Here is a 16,394-nt window from a genome sequence, read left to right as displayed (position 1 = left end):
GTCCTATCATTTTGGGTAATGCATTGGCTTTGTAGTGATTTATGTGTAACCTGCTCTACTGCAGCTAATTCAATACCAAATTTTATCTTTATAAGATAAATGGATGCAACATAAGGAGGAAGAACAAAATGTTTTTTCATCCACTGACAAAAAGAACAAATGTAGAGATAAGAAAGTAAAATGGAATCATTGCTATGACTCCCCCGCACAACATAATCTTTAAGAATTGTCATCAATAATCTTACGATAAGGGTAGTTCATATTGAAGGGAATAGTGGTAGTTTGGGGCAAAGTAATGTCCAACTCCTGTGACCCCATGGACTGTTATCCCACCAGGCTCCTCTGTCCATGGGATTTCCCAGGCAAGAATACTGGAGTGGGTTGCCATGTCCTTCTTCGGGTATCTTTCTGACCCAGGGATTGAACTCTTATCTCCTACACTGCAGGCAGATTCTTTACCAACTGAGCCATCATGGAGGCTCTGAAGAGAATAGTGGGTAACTGCTATAAGACAGATGCCAGGTTTAAAAATATCTGAAATGCCTCTGAGAAGGTGGTAGCTCTCACTCCTGATACAACTAACATCGACTCGCATGATTATGCTGCACATATATGGGCACTGGAATGTGTTTGTGTAGAAACACAGATATACACAACCATGCTTTACATTCTATGAGCCAAAGCTCCTCAGCCCCCAAACCTATTCCTAGTAACCAATATATTTCATCTCCCACATGGCTCCCCATGGTACTGATGTAACACTTCATTATTCATATCAGAGTGCTATTTACTGTTCTCCTCCTCACTCAAAATCAAGAAACAATGCACTATGGTTCATTTTAGCTTGCTGCTGCTGCTGCTAAGTCGCTTCAGTCGTGTCCGACTCTGCGTGACCCCAGAGACGGCAGCCTACCAGGATTCCCCGTCCCTGGGATTCTCCAGGCAAGAACACTGAAGTGGGCTGCCATTTCCTCCTCCAATGCAGCAAAGTGAAAAGTAAAAGTGAAGTCGCTCAGTCATGTCCGACTCTAGTGACCCCATGGACTGTAGCCTACCAGGCTCCTCCATCCATGGGATTTTCCAGGCAAGAGTACTGGAGTGGGGTGCCATTGCCTTCATTTTAGCTTACTATTTACCAAATAACTAACACACTTAAAAAAAAACTTCACAAAAAAACTAATATAAGTTACTATAAATTATTGTTTCAGTGAAGGGATGTGATTTCCTTTTAATGCTTTTGCTAAAATAATGTGTTCAACTGAGGTTATGTTGAGGACAGTTTAAATCTCTGCAAATATTTCAATTCATGCTTTAGTGTACATTAGTTAAAACCATATGAAACTGCATATTTATTGTCTAAAACCAGTCAAATATTGGCAATTTCATATGGCTCAATCTAAAAGTAAGCTTGCTTTTATAAGGCACTTATCTGCTGAATAAGAAAATAAATAATTATTATTGAATGAACCTGAAGAACAAATTTATACAAGAGGAATATAATTTTCTAACTTGTAATCTTGCCAGGGTTGCCATTCTCCATTGCAAAATGAATATCATAAGATTTTTGCTACCCATGATTAGGATTTAAATTGTATGTCTAATGTGATTCACAGGTAGCAAAATTCAGCAGTTATTCATTTAGGTATTTCCAATGAAAATATTTGACTGCCATCAGTCCATCACAGTGCAAAACAGTACACATTCTCAGGCTAAAATGCTTTGCAGTAGATTTTTCTCTAGTTTCATTTCATAGCAGGGAACCTGGTAAAACGGCTCCTGATATCTTTTTAAGTTTGCTTGTAAAGTATTATCATAACGATTCACTCCTGGGTTACTTGTCTCAAGGACTTTTGATGATAGCCCTGGTATTGAAATAGTCTCCCTAAGGATCAGAAGTTTATTTTAATAGTTTCAAGACCCTTTGTTGTATTTTCAAGTATACTTCTGCAATAAAGATAACAGCATATTATCTTTACTATGTGAAAGCAATTAACTGACCCACTCAGGTCTTCAGATTTTTCCCAGTAGAGATGGTGCATGGCACTTAAATACCACACAATGTCACACAGCCCTGGGGACAAATGGTAAATAAACACACATTTAGAAGGTAGCTGATTGGGACCAAAGGGTTCGGTTTATGAAGTAGAAAGATTATGAGATTTGCCATCAGAAAATTTGAACCAGACCTAGATCAGAGATTAATGTTGAACTTTTATCATCATGTGACCACACAAGTTATTTAACTTCCATCAATAAAAATGATAAAATTTTGACTTCAAGTGTCTTCAAGGCTTTGGTAAAGTTCAGATGGAAGAGTGTATGACAAGCACTTTGTAACTGATGAAGCACCATACCCAAAATGGTCATTGCCAACATTATTGATAACAATAACAACAGTACCCACAAATCCTCTTCCTTCCCGTGGGATTTACATTTTAACTGAAAGACTCCCTACCTTGGTAAAGTGAAAAAAAAAATGATGACAACATTAAGTCTAGTATGACCTGCCATTCTATTATGGAATGTTTGCTCAGGACTTCAGACTTGATTTTAAAAGCCCCAAGATAAGTTTCAATGGTTTCAGATACTTCTTATAATGTCCTGTATATTTAATAGCTCTTTTTCCTCTTTATGTACACAACAAAACAAATTTCTGTTTCATAATTTTATAATTTCAATGTGCTTTAGAATTGGAATTCAAAATACTAACAATATAATTTCCAGTATAGAGAACTTTAACATAGTACAACAAGTGGAATTTGGGTTACCCAGCTTCCTTGAAATTCCTCTACAAGGTGCTCACAAAACTTAAAACTTATGCACATGTGTCTACAATATTTATGTGGGAAAAAATTATTAAATGTATAAGCTGCATCAACATGCCAGTGTGCTTGCTGCTGCTGCTAAGTCGCTTCAGTCGTGTCCGACTCTGTGCAACCCCATAGATGGCAGCCCACTAGGCTCCTCTGTCCCTGGGATTCTCCAGGCAAGAATACTGGCGTGGGTTGCCATTTCCATCTCCAATGCATGAAAGTGAAAAGTGAAACTGAAAGTTGCTCAGTTGTGCCTGACTCTCAGCGACCCCATGGACTGCAGCCTACCAGGCTACTCTGTCCATGGGATTTTCCAGGCAAGAGTACTGGAGTGGGTTGCCATTGCCTTCTCTGGCCAGTGTGCTTGGTCGTGTCCAACTCTTAGCAACACTTTGGACTGTAGCCCACCAGGCTTCTCTGTCCCTGGGGTTTTCCAGGCAAGAATACTGGAGCATGTTGCCATTTCCTCCTCCACAGGATCTTCTTGACCCAGGGATCAAACTTTTGTCTTCTGCATTGCAGGCAGATTCTTTACCCGCTGAGCCATTGGGGAAGCCCTGACTCATCAGGGAATTAAATTTTATTTTGCCCTTTGCAGATTTCCTTATATAACAGTGATATTAGTACTGATTGACCAGACATCTCACCACTGGGGGAGAGGGGCCTTAAGCCAATGTTAGCTACTGAGCAGGAGTATTTACTATCCTATTATATAGATTACAAGGAGGCATTACCGTCTTCACTATAGTCATAATGAAGGCTTCCCTGGTGGCTCACATAGTAAAGAATCTGCCTGCAATGCAGAAGATCTAGGTTAGATCCCTGAGTCAGGAAGATCCCCTGGTGAAGGGAATGGCTACCTACTCCAGTACCTGCCTGCAATGAAGGAGACTCAGATTTGATCCCTGAATCAGGAAGATCCCCTAAAGAAGGGAATGGCTACCTATTCCAGCATTCTTGCCTGGAGGATTCCATGGACAGAGGAACCTAGGGGGCTACAGTCCATGGAGTCACAAAGAGTCAGACACAACTGAGCAATTAACACTTTATAGTCATGTGAACTAGCTGGGGCACACACTGGATTATTGACTCATCTGTCCAAGCTCCCTGGTTAATCAGTGGCAGAGCTATATCTGAGAGTGTCTTTGTGTCTTCTACCATAACCCTGAACTTTCCTACCCAGCCTAACATGAGCCTATTCTGTTCCATTTTAGTGAATCGTGGAAGATCCTATTTTACAACAATGAGATAATCAGGTCTTAAAAATTGGTGTTATCTCCTCAAGATTTGGGGGATAAATGGATAAATGTATATGCATGGTTGAGTCCCTTTGTTCACCTGAAACTAACAACATTGCTAGTAGGCTATATATCCCAATACAAAATAAAGAGTTTTTTAAAAATTGGTGTTATCTCATCAAGATTCCAGTCTTGTTTGAGTTCTCTGGGCTTTGATTTTTCAACAACACGGTATTAATTTAACAAGGATTTACTGATATTTTCTAGGCACCGAATTGTTGGCAGGAGTCTATAAACTGACTAATAGAAAGGTGGAATACAATCTTTTAATTTCATCATAATGTCAAAGGCATGTTTTTGAAATATAGTACAGTTACCTAAAATGAGTTGTGTTTGTAATTCCAAAACATTTCAAGTGCTCTGTATATTTCAACTGGAGTTGAAATATGCAGCGAGGTTTTGAAGGAAGCCATGTAAACCCATTGTAATGAGGCACTTTCACATTGCTGCTCCAGGTACTAATTGACTTCATGTTGGTTAATGCAAGAACTATTTTTAGAGGAAGGAAGTCTGAAACCCCCAATCATTATTTCCCCAAATCTCTATTCATAACCAACATAAATTAGTGACACCCTGTGACTTCTCCGTAAGGAAACAACTCCAAGGGTAATTGAGAAAGGTTGATTCTTCATTTCCATTCCTGCAGTTCCACAAAAACTCATCCATGCAATCATCCCATACCTTGAACAATATCACATCAAAGAATCTCACAAAAAGTTTTTTTTACACAGTGTTGGGTTTGTTTCTTCATTCTCCAGTATTTGCAATTCTCAGGATCACCATAATGTCAGGTGATGAAAACAGGGGAAAAAATATTTTGTCTGTATATATAAAACTCTGTCACATATGAAATCAAAATAATATCAAAGCTCTACACACAGTTTACAGGGAAAAAATGTTATCTTCAAGAATTAATGATGGTTTCTCTAGGGAATTTCTATACAAGCCTGCCATCCTTCAAAAGCAGAATCAAAGTGAATCTAAGTTCCAATTGAGTTGCAGTCCTAAGAGATGCGAAGAATTGTGGTAAAAATGAGAGGAAATCATATATAAATAACTTAAAGGTGTCTGTATGAGGAAGCTGAAGCAAAAATTACTATGGTAACCATGAATATTTAGTTATCAGTCTAGTGACAATCCAAATAAATTAAAAGTAATAATCCCAGTCACAGAAAAAGGAGCATCATATAACAGAAACACATTCACTACAATTTTAATTCTAGGAACCCTAAAGTAGTATCATCTCTTCAGCCCCATTCTTGTCAGTATTATCAATGTGATTATCCTCTCCCAGATGCTCCTTCAATCATCTATAACTGAGGGACAGCTCAATGCTGATTTATTCAACTCAAACCCACCCACGGATTCAGTGTACCAAAGCCAATGATGTTTCCTGTTGGAAAATATCAGTCTCTTTCCTCAGTTAGAAGGAGTTAGCATGTCTGGAGAAGGCAATGGCACCCCACTCCAGTACTCTTGTCTGGAAAATCCCATGGATTGAGGAGCCTGGTGGGCTACAGTCCGTGGGGTCGCAAAGAGTTGGACACAACTGAGTGACTTCACTTTCACTTTTCACTTTGATGCATTGGAGAAGGAAATGGCAACCCACTCCAGTGTTCTTGCCTTGAGAATCCCAGGGACGGGGGAGCCTGGTGGGCAGCCGTCTATGAGGTCGCAGAGTCGGACATGACTGAAGCAACTTAGCAGCAGCAGCAGCAGCATGTCTGATACTCTTTCTCTAAATAATTAATGATCTATTATCTCCAGGATTTGGGAAAGCTAGAAATATCTGAACAATGAGCTAAGGCAAGGAGCATCAAAGTCTCCAGGAGTACTTATTTAACATATACATAGAGCTTCCTGAGCCTTTCCCAAACTACTGAATTAAAAACCCTGGTCCCAGAAATAGCTCTTTCAAATAGCCCCAATAATTCAGGATGCATCAGAGACACAGGTTCTATCCCTGGGTCGGAGAGGTCCCCTAGAGGAGTGCATAGCAATCCACTCCAGTATTCTTGCCTGGTGGAGAAGGAAACGGCAACCCACTCCAGTATTCTTGCCTAGAGAATCCTGTGGACAGAGGAGCCTGGTGAGCTGCTGTCCACTGGGTCGCACAGAGTTGGACACGACTGAAGCGACTTAGCATTCATGAATGAATTGGAGAAGGAAATGGCAACCCACCCCAGTATTCTTGCCTGGAGAATCCCAGGGATGGAGGAGCCTGGTGGGCTGCCATCTATGGGGTCACACTGCGTCAGACATGACTTAAACAACTTAACAGCCGCCGCAGCAGCAGCATTCTTGCCTGGAGAATTCCATGGACAGAGGAGCCAGGTGGGCTACAGTCCATAGGGCAGCAAACAGACAGACATGACTGAAGCAACTTAGCACACACGCAGGGGTGATTTCACACAGTGGCGCCTTCAAGTGGCAGTTCTTGTTAGCAGTTCTTAATAGCACCCAGGGGCAAGCGCTTTCAGCAGAGGCAGCACTTAGGCAGATAGCAGCTCTGGACGGAGCTGACACCCTATGGCACTGCTGGTGATGTCTGTCCATGCAGCTGTACCCACCACAGTTTTTCTCTTTGGCTGGCCTCAAAGTGATGGAGGCCTGCTGCCATCTGTTACTTTACACCACACAACTCCTACTCTGGAGCTCAGGACCATTTTCACAAAGCAAGGCAAGCAGGGTTCCTGCTGAGCCCTCTCTTGGTACTGATAGACACCAAACTGGCTTTCTCAAATGAAGCTCTCGGAAGGCTTTTGCTCAAAGTCTCTTTCAGTTTACAGTCCAGATAACAATATACTGGGTCTACCATTGTCTTCATTGCCTTGTATTATTTTTTTCTGCCAGCCCTGAGGTGTGATGATCTCACAGCTCAGTGAATTCCCTTTCTCCCTTTGGGTGCAAGCCCAGGATGGTACCTGAAGGGCTACGCTCTCCTTGGAGGCAGGTGAACCCAGTCATCCAGGCTATGTGCCCTGGACTACCTTTCCAGTGAATCCACATGATCAACATTTGTTGATCTCTTGCAGGCAATGTGAGGTAGAAGGCAGAGAACGGACCAAGCTAGAGGGTGGGGGCAGAACAGTGGGGGTGGCTGGAGCAACAAACAATACTGAAGAAATAAGCAGAGATGCTGCTGCTAAGACTCAAGAGGCCATAAGGAAAGACTAAATAGCCTTCAGTGATAATATGGACAAAGGATAGTATTGAAGTTTGGATATAGATGCTGAAGTCAAAGCTATGATATCCTATAGTATATTGACGAGGAATTCGCCCAAAGTATTGTTCGGCTCTAAAATGATGTCCTTTCCACCTGAAACACGATATACTGGAATGTTCTAAATGTTTTGGCACATGTCTCCAAAATTCTGCAGACAAATGACAATGTAATAAACATTAGACTCAACAGATCTGATGTTAGTCACAGAAGACTATTTTCTATTAACTTTATGTACCTATAACATAAACATTATTGCTTAGTGTGCTATAATTGATGTATGTTTATTTCTTAATGCCTTATTCACAGTGTGGTGAAGTCAAGTGAAAGTCTCTCATCATGTCTGACTCTTTGCGACCCCAAGGACTATACAGTTCATGGAATTCTCCAGGCCAGAATACTGGATGGGTAGCCTTTCCCTTCTTCAGGAGATCTTCCCAACCCAGGTCTCCAAAGTCTTAAAAATACTCTGCTGTTATTTCTCTTATTCTCTGACTTAAATTCATATTTCAAGAGTATTTTCAAGATCTGGAAGCAAATGATCATTTGATGCTTAGTCAAGAACATACATTTCAAATCATGGTAAATATCTAGATAGTGTTGTCTAAAATAAAATCTTATCTAGAAAACAGTAAGACTAATAAACCAATAAAAAGGAAATAGGAGATGTGGATATAAAAATAAATAGGAATGATGAAATGAGGAAGTTGTTTCACCTCTGTGATATTTTTCCCCCAAACCCAGAAGCCCAGTATAATCATTAAAAAACATCAGGCAAACTAAAAATGAGTAATATGCTACCAAAAAATCTGACCAGTACTCTTAAAACTGATCAGACTTGGGACTCTCTGGTGGTCCAGTGTCTACAACTCCATGCTCCCAATGCAGGGCACCTGGTTTTAATCCCTAGTCAGGGAACTAGACCCCACAGTCTACAATTTAGAGTTCACCTGCCGTACCTAAAGATTCCACAGGCTACAGAGAAGACATAGTGCAGTCAAATAAATAAAAACATTACAACAAAGAGCAATTTCAAAAAGTGATCAAGGTCAAGGGAAACAAAAGAAGATTAAGACTGTCATGGATTAGAGGAGACTGAGACACAATGATGCAATAAATGTAACGTTCTATTCCAAACTGGATCCCAGGAGAGAAAAAAAATCATTAATGATAATCTGAATGAAATCTGAACAAATCTGTGGTTTAGGTAATAGAGTATCAATAATAATTGTAATTCATACTTTATAAATAATAATTTCTTAGTTTGACAAATGAATGTAGATTATGTAAGATATTATCCTTAGTGGGAGCTAGGTAAAAGGGACACAGGGATTCTCTGTCCTCTTCTTATATTTATGTACATTTAAAATAATAACAAGCCTACAATTCAAACCAAATAAAAATACCCTTCAATAATGGAGTGAATTCTGTTATATGTCTAAAGCATATTGGCAATAAATTTGCAATTGTCTTCAAAACTTTGGAGATACTAAGAAATTTTGTATGTTTCTCTGTACTCTGAGAATTCATCTTTCCAGCATGCTTCCTTTGACTCACCCAGAACTTTACCACTTTCTGTAAACAATTCTGTTGTGGCATTTATACTATCATTTTGCATTTACTCATTTATATGTTTGTTTTTCTTACTTGAATGTCACTTCTCTGGGAAGTTTTGAATATAAGCACCTAATAATTAGATTTCAGATGGTACCTAAATATGAACGCTTTTAAAACTAAAAATTAATGATACTAAGATTTATTTCACAATCACTTGTCTGGGACATATTGGAGACAAGCATCCAAAAAATGTAAAATATTCCCAGTGCTATATTGTAGGTGATATCCGAAACTGTACTACTTTAGAACTGAAAGATGCCTTAGGATAATTTATATATCAAAATAATTCATATATTAAAGAAATTCAAACTCACAGATTAACTGACCTGTTCAATGTCCCATAAGAACTAGTAGCAGAAGCAGAACCCAGTCTTCTAATCCCATTCTTCTACATCACCATATCTCAGGATTAGCAATCTTTCTACTTTAATGGATACAGCACGTCAATATTTCTTCTAAATCATTTCTGAGTTTAGCAATTACCAAGGCTTTTAAAAAATCAACCTTCAGTCTTTATTAGAGTATGAAAGAAACACTAATGTAGGACTCAGGGGATCTGGATTCTTATCTCAACTTTGTCACCAGTTGATCTGCCTGTCTTGGGAGACCATCCCCTACCTTCGCTGAACCTGTCCATTCCAAAAAGTACCATGTTTCACAGACTAAGATATAAAATAAAACAGATATTCCAGGAGAGGTCTGGATTTCATTTATATTTTTAAATACTATCAATCTACTTCAAATACTTTGAATTATTTTCCATTCCTCACCTCATTCACTTTCCAATGAGAGAGAAATAGACTTTAAAAAGCATGTCACAGAGACAGTTGAATAAGTTGTTCTTAAAAGTCAACAGTAATGATTAGTTTATAGTCAGTGTCTAAAACAGTGTAGCCAGTTAAACACAAACAAATAGAATATCTGTTCCACACTGGTAAGTTGACAAAGTCTAAAGAATGGAGAACCACCATCTATGTAGTGTTAGCATGCTTTGGGCTATGCATGCAACTTGTGTGTTACATATCTGGCTACATTTTATATTGTTAAACAAATTTCTGAATTGGCTCATTTTTTAAAGATAAAGAATAGCTTTATAAATATTACATAATTATTAGTCCTGGGTAAATACTGGATCCAAGAAAAAAATTATACGAATTCAACTCAAATATATTCTCCTTGCCCTCCCTCCCTACTCCCATATCCTCAGGCCAGTCTGGCCAGTACTTGGATGTCTCTGGGCACAAAGCAGGTTGAATAGCTGTTTGACTCACTGCTTTTGACTCATTGTTTAGCAGATTGAGATCTCTGCTGAGAGCACCACTTGGAATTTTCTTCACCCAAAACTGATATTTTTGAACATGAAATTGAAATATAGTGAGACACTGGGAGACATTCATAGAATAATAGTGCCAAAAGAGAGTGCGATCAATATATGTCAAAAATCTAACTTACTCCTGGAAGTGTTCAAAGAAATAGTCTCAGATTGGTTGAGATGGGCATGATAGTGCATGAATATGGATTTTATGAAAATATAAATATAAAAAATGATACTAGCTTCAAGCATGTGAACTGGTGAGGAGAGAATATTAGCCATGAGTATAAACAGAAATGGACATAAGAAAGTAGAACAAAAAGAGCTAGACTTTATATACTGAAGGGAGACTGATTAGGGAAATAAAACTAGGGATCCAAGAGTCACTAGGTCTAGGTTTGGGTATTTGAGAGGGGGCTACCACCACCACCCGGAGAAGGCAATGGCACCCCACTCCAGTACTCTTGCCTGGAAAATCCCATGGACGGAGGAGCCTGGTAGGCTGCAGTCCACGGGGTCGCTAAGAGTCAGACATGATTGAGTGACTTCCCTTTCACTTTTCACTTTCGTGCACTGGAGAAGGAAATGGCAACCCACTCCAGTGTTCTTGCCTGGAGAATCCCAGGGACAGGGGAGCCTGGTAGGCTTCCGTCTATGGGGTCGCACAGAGTCGGACACGACTGAAGCGACTTAGCAGCAGCAGCAACCACCACCAGCACCACCACCACCAATCTCAATGGTTATCGTTATTATAACAGCAACAAAAATAGTTAATGCTTACAAAGCGATAGTACATATGTTTGTCAGTACTATTATAATGTTTTAAACATTTTCATTTAATCTTGACAATCATAAGAAATAAGACTACTGTTATTGCTTCTGGTTTATGGGAGATGAAACGGAGGCACAGACAACTTAAGGCACTGATTCAAGATCACACAGTTGGTAAAGGTGAAGTTATGGTTTGAATCTGTGGCTGAAAACAATGAATCAATTTAAAATCTTAACCACAGGAAAAAAAAAGATGCTATGGAGAAGTTGAACAGATTTAAATTAAGCATATAATAAACAAAACTTGAACACAGGAAAGAAAGTCCACTGCAGCCCTATGCGGCAACAGTAGAAAAACACATAAAAACTAACAAAATTTCATTCTCTTTAGGTCTCTCATGTGAATTATGTCTTCCAGAATTTATCTCTTTTGTCCCTATCTTCAGACTTAGAGCACACACACAGATTTAAGGTTTCTTCTAAGGTCTCAATCCTTCAATAATTAGCAAGCCTCACTGTCAGAAAAGTTTCTTTAAAATTAATCACTGACTTTCCAACTTAAACCCATTTCCTCTCTCTGATCTTTATTGGACACACAAGATACATACTAGATGAAGGCAGTTAAAATTCTCATACCCTTCAGTCTTTTCTTTTTATTTAATAAGTTATTTTAAATGTACTTCTGCTAAATCCTATTTTAAAATCTCCCTGACATCAGTGACTGATATATTCAAGTCTTTCTGACAGGCCTATTTTGCCATCTTAAATGTATTGAGGGTGAATTTTCTCATCTTACCTCTCCATTTTCTAAGGGGTGTATCTTGGAATAAAACGAAGTGCAGATGACCTCATCATCTTTGGCATATGACGGTGGTCCAGTACGGGGATAAATATTGTAGAGGGTTAGGCACTCTGTGTCCGTCACAGCATGATACTGCCAGGGCTTGTAAACAACATTATCCAGTGAGCGTTCCAAAATCCAGTTTCCAGGCCGAGGGGAGTTAGCTGCTTTCACAATCACATACGCAATCTGGAACACCTGGGGAAGTGTGACAACAGCAACATGTAACTCTGAATTCCAACGTTTCTCACTGCTGCTGCTGCTGCTGCTGCTAAGTCGCTTCAGTCATGTCTGAATCTGTGCGCCCCCACAGACGGCAGCCCACCAGGCTCCCCCATCCCTGGGACTCTCCAGGCAAGAACACTGGAGAGGGTTGCCATTTCCTTCTCCAGGGCATGAAAGTAAAAAGTGAAAGTGAAGTCGCTCAGTCGTGTCCGACTCTTTGCAACCCCATGGACTGCATATCAAATGTAAGGCCTAAGGCTATAATAATTTTATTTCGGATATTATTCCATAACCCTATTATATTCTCTGGACTTCCCAGGTGGCTCAGTGGTAATGAATCCACCTGCCAATGCAGAAGACACAGTTTGATCCCTGGGTCAGGAAGATTCCGTGGAGAAGGAAATGGCACCCCACTCCAGTATTCTTACCTGGGAAGTCCCATAGATAGAGGAGCCTGGCATGCTGTAGTCCATAGGTTCCAACGAGTCGGAAACTACTTAGCAACTAAACAACAAGAAAATTGTATTCTCTATATTTTTACAGTTACATGTCCATATTTAATACCTTTTTACTAAAATGATATGTTCCATCTTGACACTCATGACTTTCAAAGAAATGGGTTAAAATTGGATTTTAGTTCTCCAACAACTCATTAACATCATTTCATCTACTTTTTGAAGTTCCATTGTAATCACAATCACTTACAGTATTTGGTACATACCAATTTACTCACATTACTCTATTGGAGATTATGAGTTAGAAATTCCATGTGTGAATAGTGCTTGATAGTTTAGAAAACAGTTACTTGTATCACCTAATCCTCAGACAAGTACCATTTACATAGCGTTACTGTGGTACAGGAAAAAACAAAAAGAAAACATAGCACTTTGAAGGCACAGTCCTGTATTTAAATTGTGATCCCAACATTCATGCGACTTACTTCGTCAACTCTCACTCCCGTTTCTGTTAATTAGGGTCAATAGTAAGAACACTAAGTATACAACTGAGAGACAGTTTAGACTAAATGAAATAATGTATGCAAAGTACCTAGCAAAGGACTTGGCTGTAAATACTCAGTAAGTGACAATTCTTCCACATTCCCTAATAGAAAATAATGGAGACAAAATTCTAGTATACTCAGCAGCTGTTTGAAACTGGAATAGAGTAAATGAAGGGTTTCTGTACCTCCTGTATAAGAGGTAAATATGTATTAAAGAAAAGGAAAATAAAGGCAGCAAGTTACTACAAGTCAACAGAGTGACCACTGAATGGAATATGGCAATCCTCTGCTTTCAAATCTATTTGAACACATACAAAATAAATATTCTAGATGTTTTGTGATGGTACATATGTGCATCTTTACCAATCCAATCCAAAAATCCAAAAGAACAATGCATAAACATTACTGAGTGACATTTTTTGCGATGTCCTGGGTAGATAGATAAATATAAGGTAGTTTATATAGCCCCACCATCTATGAATTAATAATATATTGCAATAATGAGATATATGAAAGGTACACTAGTAAAAAAGCAATAGTATATGTCTTTCCTGGGTCGGGACGATTCCCTGGAGAAAGAAATGGCAACCCACTCTAGTATTTTTGCCTGGAGAATTCCATGGACAGAGGAGCCTGGCAGGCTACATTCCATGGGATCACAAAGAGTCAGACACAACTGAGCAATTTGCTTTCAAGGTATAGTCCCACCATCTATGAGTTGATAATAAATTGCAATAATGAGATACATTAAAAGTATGCTAGTAAGAAAGCAATAGTATATGGTCTTTTTAGTACATTCAGTGAGATGGGGGAGTTTGCCAACCCTAAATTCTGGGTGATTGAGGTCACTGAAAAGATACAATGGAGGACAAACCTGTTAAAAGATGATTAATGGGTCTGTTTAGGGGGGAGATTGAAAGTAATGTTCTGAAAATATACCTTATCTGCTTCATAGTTTTGACATGAGAATTTCAGGAATACATGCACACTGTTTATGACAAACTCTAAGGGACTGAATTTAAAAATATGAAAAGTTGGTATTTAAGATGAATGAGGTGACTCGGATGCTGGTCTTCTGAGACCCTTACTAGAACATGAGCATTTTTATCTGTGTGCACTGAGGGGAAAATCATGAGCCATTTAATGAGCAAAAGTAGGGATACCATTTGCTTCTTAGGCACAGTTAAGGAAATACTGGTAGTTAAAATACTGAAATACTTCTGTACTTGGTAAATAACTGCTGTCCAAGCCTCCCAAATGCCTTCACTTTCCAGAGAACATCTGGGTAACCTAGGGATTGCAAGGAAGAGCCAAGATACCTTCTCTGATTAGTCTGGGCTTTGACCATTCTATTTTATGTATTATCACTCTGTATGGGAAATATTATGAATTTTTATTTACAAAGGTATACAGATAACTATAGACAGACATGTATATATATGTATGAATTTGTAATTACTGGAATACACTTAGACATTTTGGAGAAGGGCAGACATGGACATATTTAAGATGTGACCTATGGGGTTTGGGGATAAGGAGTCAAGGAGAAAAAAAGAGCTTTAAAATTCTACTATCCTGCTATACTAATTGCATTAACATAAATGTCTCAGTTTTTAATAAAATTATTTTTAAAGTAAGGAAATATTTTTAAAAATAAATATCAAAGGAAGGACAAGAGTGGGAGTAAGATGGAACATACTCTATCAATCATGTGCCCGCATGCGTGCTCAGACCCTCAGCCATGTCTGACTCTTTGCAAGCCCGTGGGCTGTAACCCACCAGGCTCCTCTGTCCGTGGGATTTCCCAGGCGAGAATACTGAAGCAGGTTGTCATTTCCTCATCCAGGGAATCTTCCCAACCCAGACCCAGGGATGGAACTCCTGTCTCCTGCATTGCAGGCGGATTCTTTGTCACTGTACCAGCTGGGAAGCCCCCAATACAGGTTATGTGGGCAGAAAAGTGATGTACAGAAGCCAACCAAACATAATCTAGAGTATTTGCTATTTCTGCATTTTTAGGTGCTATTCAATAGGGATTATTTCTCTTAGACACTCTGTATTCAATACATACACATGGAACCTCTTTAAAAATGAATTCACTAAAAGACAAACCCTACTGAGTAATCTGATAGAACACAGAAAGGTAGTTATTTCTATGAAAATCTGATACACTTTGCTCCTAATTTCTGCTAATTCTAAATTATTCATGACAAAAATCTGTAAACTGGTAAAGAATATAAATAACTAAATTGTGAGCTCCTAAAGGGCCGAGGTGCTATAATCTTTAGTAAAATTCTTTTGAAATAATGTATATTTTATATTTATTAGTTTTTTTAAATTTTATTTTATTTTTAAACTTTACAATATTGTATTAGTTTTGCCAAATATCAAAATGAATCCGCCACAGGTATACCTGTGTTCCCCATCCTGAACCCTCCTCCCTCCTCCCTCCCCATACCCTCTCTCTGGGTCGTCCCAGTGCACCAGCCCCAAGCATCCAGTATCGTGCATCAAACCTGGACTGGCAACTCGTTTCATACATGATATTATACATGTTTCAATGCTATTCTCCCAAATCTCCCTATCCTCTCCCCCTCCCACAGAGTCCATAAGACTGATCTATACATCAGTGTCTCTTTTGCTGTCTCATACACAGGGTTATTGTTACCATCTTTCTAAATTCCATATATACGCGTTAGTATACTGTATTGGTGTTTTTCTTTGTGGCTTACTTCACTCTGTATAATAGGTTCCAGTTTCATCCATCTCATTAGAACTGATTCAAATGTATTCTTTTTAATGGCTGAGTAATACTCCATTTTATTAGTTTTAATTGAATAATCAAAACCAGTGTACATGTTTCCATATGACTTCTTACTAGAAAAATACTATTCTTTCTGTTTGTTAGAACTTGAATTCCAGTAAACCAGCATATTTTGTCACTTGCAGGAACTAAGACATACATTTCTTGCATGTTCATTCAATTAATATCTCTATGAGTTGAGAAAATTTCTTAAACTATTTTACCCTCTGTTCCATAGTGTATCTTTTTCAAAGTAAGAACCATGGAAGAGATAATAAAGTACTATGTACTCTTTGGAAAAAAGAATCTCTATAAATGTTTTAAATTAGCAAATTTCCATCCAGAAAAAGAAAAAGTGCACAGTTTTTTTTTAGTGGAAAACCAAAAGAGAAATATCAAAGCATAATTACAGATCGCAGGTACAAATAAGAAAAATAAAGATACACTGATGTATGGATAAAGAACTTTGTTTAGAAACAACTCAGCAAGCA

The 16,394-nt window shown here is 38.7% G+C and overlaps 1 protein-coding gene across 6 annotated transcripts in view; it reads right to left on the bottom strand.

The window, feature by feature from the left end:
- Window positions 1-16,394, bottom strand: part of LAMA2 (laminin subunit alpha 2) — a 693,105-nt gene that overhangs the window by 468,925 nt on the left and 207,786 nt on the right. For all 6 annotated transcript variants that reach the window (XM_027551500.1, XM_027551497.1, XM_027551499.1 and 3 more), the window contains exon 4: window positions 11,831-12,073. In XM_027551500.1, coding sequence (XP_027407301.1) covers window positions 11,831-12,073 — 243 coding nt within the window. The remainder of the gene's footprint in view (window positions 1-11,830; window positions 12,074-16,394) is intronic.

The sequence above is a fragment of the Bos indicus x Bos taurus genome, chromosome 9 (assembly GCF_003369695.1).
Source record: "Bos indicus x Bos taurus breed Angus x Brahman F1 hybrid chromosome 9, Bos_hybrid_MaternalHap_v2.0, whole genome shotgun sequence".
Classification (NCBI taxonomy): Eukaryota; Metazoa; Chordata; class Mammalia; order Artiodactyla; family Bovidae; genus Bos; species Bos indicus x Bos taurus.
This window is presented reverse-complemented; position numbering and strand designations above follow the sequence as displayed.